Source organism: Psammomys obesus, unplaced genomic scaffold (genome assembly GCF_907164565.1).
Source record: "Psammomys obesus unplaced genomic scaffold, mPsaObe1.curated_primary_1811, whole genome shotgun sequence".
NCBI lineage: Eukaryota > Metazoa > Chordata > Mammalia > Rodentia > Muridae > Psammomys > Psammomys obesus.
In genome coordinates, this window is record NW_026590628.1 from 57,036 (window position 1) to 65,992 (window position 8,957).

The 8,957-nt window shown below is 41.3% G+C and overlaps 1 protein-coding gene across 1 annotated transcript; it reads left to right on the top strand.

Moving 5' to 3' along the window:
- Positions 1 to 7,732: 7,732 nt before the first annotated feature.
- LOC129677399 (putative vomeronasal receptor-like protein 4) lies at positions 7,733 to 8,644 on the top strand. Its single transcript, XM_055608045.1, has one exon. The coding sequence runs from the start codon at positions 7,733 to 7,735 to the stop codon at positions 8,642 to 8,644; it is 912 nt and encodes a 303-aa protein (XP_055464020.1).
- Positions 8,645 to 8,957: the final 313 nt, after the last annotated feature.

Consider the following 8,957-nt stretch of genomic DNA (forward strand, 5'->3'; position numbering starts at 1 on the left):
TGAGGTACAAACAATGATTGCATTTGAAAGGGCCAGATGAGTGAAAATAAGGTCTATAGGTTTTTTTCTCAGAACCCATGATAAATGTGTGCACATGTCTTGCAAATATAAGGAAGTTTCCAAAAATTCCAAGTCCAATAAGAGAAAGGAAGATTATTCTGTGGATGAGGTCCCTCCAAACCATCTTTTGACTTCATGGTGAGAACTAGGGAAGTGCATGTTGAGAAACACAGATGAGCGAAGCTGACACCATCTCTATGGACTGTCTGTGTATTCAACGAGAAGTTTCGGAATGATGAAAGCAGACATGATTGTTCTAGCAGGCACCTGATTGCATCCTTTGCTTTTATTCTTTTTCATTTTATTTTCAATGACATGGGTGATGATGGTGATATTGTAGACATAAACCCCATGCTAATGCATCTACTTGCCTTTCAAAACAAATCTTTTTTGTTTGTTTGCTTTTTTAGATTTTGTCTCTCTCTCTCTTTTTTAAGATTTATGTATTTATTATGTATACAGTGTTCTGCCTGCATGTATACCTGCTTATACCTGCAGGCCAGAAGAGGGCACCAGAACTCATTATAGATGGTTGTGAGCCACCATGTGGTTGCTCAAAATTGAACTCAGGAGAGAGAGAAAGAGAGACAGAGACAGAGAGAGAGAGAGACCTGTGAACAGGACCCAGGTGGCCTCAGACTTACAGAGCTCCAATACCTCTGCTTCCTGAGGGCTGGGATTAAAGGAGTGTGTCAACACCACCCACCCCCAAATAAATTTTTGTTGTTATCCATCGGCTCTAAAATCTATATTGTAATGGTGAAAATTGTGTCTAGAAGATAATTTTCTGTGCTGGAAAGTCTTGTGTTATAAGACTTTAGATAAGATCGTCAGTCAACACTGAGAAGAAAAATACCCAGACCCTGCTGATGGTGATGCTGAAAACTTTATTATGGCCAGGCAGCTCTTGTCTATGGAGAGGATGTGCACCCATCAAAGCACTCCATATTCCCTTATATGGTTTTTGTTGCTGGGCAGGTAGGAGCAAGCTAACAAGTTACAAGTGCCAAAGAAAATTAGCTTGGACTAAAGCACAAATTAAATAAACAACAAACAGACATGGGTTTTAGGTGTGACCCAGTTTGAACAACTTCTTTGAACAAATGTTATCTCCTTCCTGTTATCACACCTTCCTTACAGCACACGGAACCCAGGTACACAACAAGTAAACTTGAGGCAAGTTTTTTCACTTCGGGAAACACTTCTTTTTCTAAGACATATTACTTGTAAAAAACAAGATTGTAAAATAAAGCATATGAGAAAGAAACTTATGAAAAAAAAACACTCAGATAATCTTTGTCTAGTTTTTTTGGAACATATCTGAGGAAACAAAACGGAAAATGTATGCTTTGCGATTGTAACCGAAATAAATACAGAGAGACTTGAGCTATTAGGGACCATCTTCTTAACAGGAATTTGATGGTCATCTCCTTCATTTTGCTGAGGCCACATCTCTGTCCTCAGGGTCTTTGAACCCACAGGAGCTGGATTCTGGTAGGTGAGCCTTAGGGCTTTGAACATCTTTGTCCCTGTGTTCAGGATCTGCTCTCATCACAGAGCTTTGTGGTGGCCTTTGCAGGAGGCCACTTCAGTGAGTGCTACATCTAGAGACTTTGTCAAGGATTCCTAGAAAACTCACTTTCTTCAGCTTCTGCTTTGTCCTGTTTTATGATTCTGGCAGCATCAATATATTTTAGAAAAGTTAATTTACCTGATTTTGTTGAATTTCTGGGCTCCAATAGGTCAGCTTCTGCTTTTTTTTTTTTTTTTTTTTTTTTTTTTTAGTTGTATTGCTTCATCTCATATGGATTGGATTTAAAAGACGATTGTTTTTTGAATCTACCCTGAGAATAACAATATCTTCATACATGCTATACAATGTATGAAAATAATAAAATGCTGGAAATACAGAACAAAAAAAAATGTTTTCAAATGATTGGTTATCTCAAGAGGATTCAGAAAACAGAATGAAAGAGAGAGGTAAAGGCCTGGAGGGGACAGGAGTTCCACAAGGAGAGCACAGAACCAAAGAATCTGGGCCCAGGAGTCTTTTCTGAGACTGATGCTCCAACCAAGGACCATACATGCAGATGACCTAGAACCCTTGTACAAGTGTAGCCCATGGCAGCTCAGTCTCCAAGTGGAATTTCCTAGTAAGGGGAACAGGGGCTGTCTCTGGCATGAACTCAATGGCTGGCTCTTTGATCAACTCTTCCTGATGGGGGTACAGCCTTACCAGTCCACAGAGGAAGACAATGCATTCAGTCCTATGAGACCTGATAGTCTAGGGTCAGATGGAAGGAGAGGTGGACCTCCCTATCAATGGACTAGGGGAGAGGTATGGGAGGAGAAGAGGGAGATTGGGGTTAGGAGGGGACAAGGGAGAGGGCTACAGCTGGGATACAAAGTGAATAAATTATAATAAATAAAAATAAATGAATAAAAATAAATTGAAAAAAAGAAAGGAAGAGGGAAATTCAGGATGCAGACCAGAAAGTCAGCAGTGCAGATTAGACCTTCAGCAAAAAAAATTGAGATACTGAAGAAAAAAGAAACAAACAGAAAATCTAGAAATGGAAAAAAAAAAACAACTCAATAAATCAAACAAAAGGCTCTTGGAAAAAAAACAACAGATCAAGCAAAAGAAAACTATCAGGGATTGAATTAAAGATTGAGTAAACACCGCAATGAGTCACAATATAAAAATGAGTGACCATTCCATGCTGAAAGCACTTTCCTCCCTCCACACCTCCAAGTCCACCCTCACATTCCCCCTATATCCAGATCTCCTCCCCCTCTGTTTGTCTTCAGAAAAGAGCAGGCCTCCTAGGGAGGTCAACCCAACAGGGCATTACAAGTTAGAAAAAGACTAGGCGCACAGTTGGACTGGGAGCAAGTGGAGATGTAAAACAGGAAAGATCAGGCAAGGGTGTAGAGAAAGCACTAAGACAGGTGAATGGAACTGGGGAATGTGGGGAACCCTAGTGCAGTGGAAATGACAAGGGTGACCCTAAAGAAGACTCCTAGTTATAGGGTATACGTAGCCTCAACGGACCACCTTATACAAAGATGGTAGCACAAAACTTGTGCAAGTGGCCAACCAATGATTGGTCCAACTTGAACCTCCGAGCCTTGTGAGGGAGCCAGCCCATGCTTGACACTGCCTGGATGGCTAGGAACCAGAAGCTAGAGAGCCAAGAGACCCAGGATAGAACCAAACACAAGAGGCAAACAAACAAACAAACAAAGGTCAAGAACTCTTTGCCATCAAGACTGAGGACTTAAGAAGCCGCTGGTTAGAAAAATTCATATCCTACACACAAAAGGGGGAAGCTACACTTGAGTTCTGCACACACTGTACAATGTGATTGTGTCTTATACACACACACACACACACACACACACACACACCTGATTTCTCAGAGTGCCCCTAAGTCACAGTTACTTCTACGTTTGAAGAAAAATAAAAAAAATGTGTCTGTACAGCAGCACCAGGCAGTAGAGGGCTGAGGGAAAGTCTTCAGTAATACACGTGCTGATGAAGGAGAGAGACCAGAGCCTCTTTGTTAGGACCATGAAAGACAGACCGAGGGCTAAGACATCACAGGTTGTCTCTGGGCAAGACGGGAGCCCGCTTCTTTTCCTCCCCAGTCACTCATCCACCTTGGCTGACAGAAGCTCAGAAGTTCTTGGAGAAGGGAAAAAGTGTCTACTGGTTACTAGTTCTCAGATACAACCATTCCAGTGCATTCCTTCACACCAGGAAGTGGATAGAGCTCTGAGAAGGGACAGGAGCAGTGGGGGTAGGGAAGTGTGAGCTAAGGGGCTCTGCAAGGCTGGCTGTGTGGATGCTGAGCCCAGTGGGTTCTCTCTGGGTCTCCTGTGCTATGTAGTTGCAAATGAGAACTAAAGACTTCATTTCTCACTGGTGATAGAGACCCAGAACTGATGTGCGGTCCTTAGAGTTAACCATATATAATTCTTTTCCACTTCATCTTGTCAACATCTGAACTCTCACCTTTAAGAGACAGAAGCATTGTTTGACAGTGAACATCAAAAAGAGCTATATTCAAACAACAGGAGGAACGAAGAACTCAGACACGAGGCAAGTTGGTTCCTCTGCATAAAGTCAGCACAAGAAACAGACAAAACCTCTAAAAATGTCCTCCTCTTGCTCTGCCCTGAACACCACAGTGTAAGACCAGATACTGACTCTGTCCCTTGAACATCTTTTGTTCTAGGATTACTGAGCTTTTTATTTATTAGATTGATTCATTTTATGTTATATGCATTATCTTTCATATGTGTTTCATCTGTGTTTGATGCCCGTGGAGGTCATAATGGCATTGGATGACCTGGAACTAGAGTGACAGGTCTTTGTAATCTACCATGTGGGTGCCAGAAATCGAACATGGATCTCAGCAGGAGCAGCAATTACTCTGAACCACTGAGGCATCTCTCCAGCCCTACATAGTGTTATTGAACTTCGAAATGTTCAGAAAACAAACTTTTCAGTTTCTCAGAAGTTTCTCCCAATTCATTTCCTGGCTTGGGGGTAAAAGAAGGGAAAATTCCCAGGATCCTGGAAACTCAGGCATTGTAATTAGGACCAAAAAAGTTTCTGGCTCAACAAATGAAAGGGCCCCAGGGAGAAGGCAGAGCTGGTGTCCAGGATGGAGATGTGCAGAAGGAGCCCTTTTCCCCTGGAGAAGCCAAACTCCCATGGTGACATCCTATCAGCAGTGACAGCTGGTGTGGACACAGGGCTCGGGATTATAAAGAGTGTCTGCTGTGCTTGAGGACGCCCACTCTGAGCCCTGCACGGACTCCGCAGGTGAGTGTCCTTCATGTCACAGTGGACTGAAGCTGCCTTTCACCTTGACAGGGATACTGTGAGGTAGGAAGGGTTAGGAGAGGTAGTTGAAGAGAAGGGTCTGGGTTCCTCTGCCACTGTGAAAGAGGAAGGTGACAAGATGCAGGGAGAAAGAAGTCTCTTCTTTTACACCAGCCATCCAGAATTTTTTCTATGTCCATGAAGGAGCCAAGTGCAGCTGTGTGTGATGCTCTGGGCCAGAGATGCTCATTCAGCCCAGGCAGATACAGCAGACATGGGCTGAAATTTCAGCTTGAGTGTGGGAAGTTTTTCTTCTGTGCAGTTTCTCCAGGTTGTGTGTTTGTCCTCACAGGAGTGAAAGGTTCTGCTCAACAGGATCTCATGTCTTTATCCTTCTTAAAATGTGGGACATTGCCCTTCTTTGTTATGGTATAGAGTTCCTGAAGTTTCCCTCTTCAGACTCATATCACAGGGTGCAAATACAGATAATTATGGGGAAACTGACATGAGACAAAATCACAGAACAATTGCTATTGGGGCATGTTTAACACGGGGCAGGCATTATCCTAAGCCTTTCCTCCACTGAATCTTCACAATACACTTGAATGCTTCAAAGCACTATCCATACATTAGTGAGTCTTGAAGGGACCAAGTGAAATTTTCAAAGCCCAGCATATAGCAGTTGAGAACAGCAGGTTTTGACAGACAGGACAGCTGGTTACAAAGCTTGAGCTGGTCAATTTACAATGTATCTTCTCTAGTTTACTGATTTCTCCTTCTCTTGGAGCTGGACCTTGCATTCTGTCCATTTGTTCCATGACCCATTTCTGAAATGAAACCCTGACTTGATTAGTTTCACACACATTGCTCTTTTTTATTTCTTACATACTGGAGGAGATTGAGGACCCTTATTAAATATGTGTATAAGTAACTCTTCCCAATAACATACACACATGGCTGTGTGTGTGTGTGTGATTGTAGTTTTTCAACTAAGTTATTATACTGTTGGAAATCAAAGACAATTTTATCACGATAAATTTTGCTATTGACATCTCAGAGGTGACATAGGTACATCTGAAAAGCTAACAAATTATAAGCAGATCAATATAGATAAATTTCAAGAGAAAATAAAGAATTGCTGGTAAGTTTCTTGAAGGACAGCCCATGTCCATCACTAAATTGGTTGAATGGTAGACGCTCACATCATTGCACAAGTGAGGACATGCTAAATTCTTATCAAATGAGCCATCCAAAGTAAATTGACTTCTCCAGGATACTGAGCTTTTTCAATCTTCAAGAAAAAGCCCAATCAAATGTCTCTTCAAATTGCTTTATCACTTCGTCTCTGGAATTAAAGTGCAGTTTTAAAACCAACAGTTTCATTGAGCACTCTATAATCTTTATTATTATTATTATTATTATTATTATTATTATTATTATTTACAGTTTATTCACTTTGGATCCCCGCCTGCACCTCCCTCCCCTCCCTCAATTGCACTTTCTCTCTTCTCAAAATGAATCCCTATCCCAGTGCACTGATAAGGGAGGTCTACCTCCCCTTCTCTCTGATCCTGGTCCATCAGGTCTCATCAAGAGTGGCTGCACTGTCTTCTTCCTCTTCTTCCCTGGCCTGGCAAGGCTGCTCCCCTCTCAGGGGGAGGTGATCAGGGAGAAGGCCAATCACTTCATGTCAGAGACAGCCCCTGTCCCCATCACCATGGAGGCTACTTGGATACTGAAACACCATAGGCTACCTATAACCTTTTGAGCAGGTACTATGTTAATACAAAGTATAGAAAAATGAGGGTCTCTGAGGCCTTCTCACTGCCCAGTGAAGGAAGGGAGAAGATAAACAGGCAACATAGCATCCTGAGGTCAGAAACTTAAGTGATAAAACTCTTAGCAGGTGCCATAAGGCACAGTAGTTGGGCAAAATCAACATTGTATACAGCATAGATACATGTGGAAAGGTAAGCACAACTTTTAACCTTTTGTTTGTTTGTTTAGGTTTTTTTTTTTTGTAAAATGTTCAAAATAATTTAAACCTGATTTTGATATGGATGAGGTGTCAAATTGTGGAGGACAGATGAAAATCAAGGTTGTTATTTGTTTTGTGAGAGGTGAAACAAATAGAGATTCTACCCATAAAGTTTGGGAACACAATTTTTACCAGACTTAGTCCCATATAGAGAACAGTGTTCTAGCAGTTCATACCCTGACTAAGTCTCTAACCTCTACATAATTTATGGTCAAAGGGCTTGAGAAGAGGAGAATACCATATCATCTCCATTGAGAAACTTGTCCACTTGACCAAGTACACCTTTGTGAGAAGCTGCAAGTTTTTTTATTATTTTAAGAACCATTTGGGTGATGATTGCATATGGGGCAATGAAGAGGATCAGGATTAAGCACAATCACATCCCAGTAGCATGATGTCATACTGGGGGAGATGAGGAAAAATTGAGGAGCCTGTTAGGCTAATATTTAGGACTGCGTTGGCCTGAAAACTGACAGAGTGATGCCATGCATTTAGCTTCTGTCTGGGAAGAGTATGGTCATATGATCTTGAGGGATGAAGTACTGTCATGAAAGGCAGGAAACTATCAAGTTTAAGCACTGATGGTAAGTTTCATAATTTCTATAAGAAGGAAAGGACAAGAAGAAAACAAAAAACAAAACAAAAATTAAAAAGGACATCAGACACAGTGATCAGGCATCATAAAGTAAAGAACCATATCTGTTTATATAGTTGAGGCTATTCTTATATGAATAAGGAGAGAAAATACTACATTTATTTCTCAGAAGATGTTTTTCTAGTGCTGTGTATCAAGTCAGAAGATGAAGTTGAATAACATTACCCACGCAATAGTCTTCTTTTCTCTTTTTGGACCTGGAATAGTAGGAAATGTCTTGGTATTAGTGAGACATGTGTATACTTATGTTTTGGGGACTGAAAAAAAGCCCATAGACCTTATTCTCATCCACTTGGCATTTTGTAATATAATGATTATTTGTAGCATAGTGATCAGAGATATAGCCACAGTGTTTTATTTTATAAACTTCCTAGGAGATGTTGGCTGTAAAGCTGTGGTTTATCTGACAAGGATGTCTCGAGGCCTCTCCATCTGCACCACCTGTCTCCTCAGTGTGATCCAGGCTGTCACCATCAGTCCCAGGACCACCATTTGGACAAAACTCAAACCGGAGACAGCATGGCAAGTTTTTCCCTGTCTCCTCCTCTTTTGGACTGTTAATATTCTCATAAGCTCTAACTTGCTCTGCTACATCAAATCAGGCAATGGCTTGAACAGGTCTGAAGCTGAAACATTCACTGGACATTGCTATATGCTGCCCTCCAGGAACATAGTTAAGTGGCTTTTCCTCTCTCTCATGACTCTTCGTGATGTCATCTTTCAGACTCTAATGGGCTGGAGCAGTGGGTTCATGGCTTTCCATCTGTATAAGCATCACAAACATGTCCTCTACCTCTACAGTTCCAGACAACTCTCCTCCAGAAAGAACTCTCCTCCAGAAATCAGAGCTACCTGGAGTGTTCTGATTCTTATGACCTGCTTCCTTTTCTTCTATTGGACAGATTTTATTCTCTCCTTCTACACAGGTTTCACGGTGACACATGATTCTCTTGTACTAAGTATTAAAACATTGTTAGAACTTGGTTATGCTAGTTTCAGCCCCTATGTTCTGATCAGCAGAGATATCCGTGTTCCTAATGTCTTGCGTGCTCACTGAGAAGTGTTGATATTATATTCCATATCTATACAAGCTAAAGAGAAGTACATTGTAAACTTTTTTGTTATGATGACTTTTAGAAGTGGGGTCCTAATGTTTGCTTTGTGACATAGGCTGACCTGGCGGTCAGTATGTAGCACAGGCTGATCTTGAAGTGCCTTGGGACATCAAATGCCGGAATTACAGGTATTCCTCACCAAACTGCCATTTGCCGTAATATATATCACATCATTAAATTAAACTTTACGAAAATATATTTCATTTTCTTAAGAAGTCTGGCATCACACAGCCTTAAGTTTAGTGTTTCTTGAAA

What these genes read in the sequence shown, in the direction of transcription:
- LOC129677399 (XM_055608045.1), top strand. Translation starts at nt 7,733, where the DNA reads ATGAAGTTGAATAACATTACCCACGCAATAGTCTTCTTTTCTCTTTTT.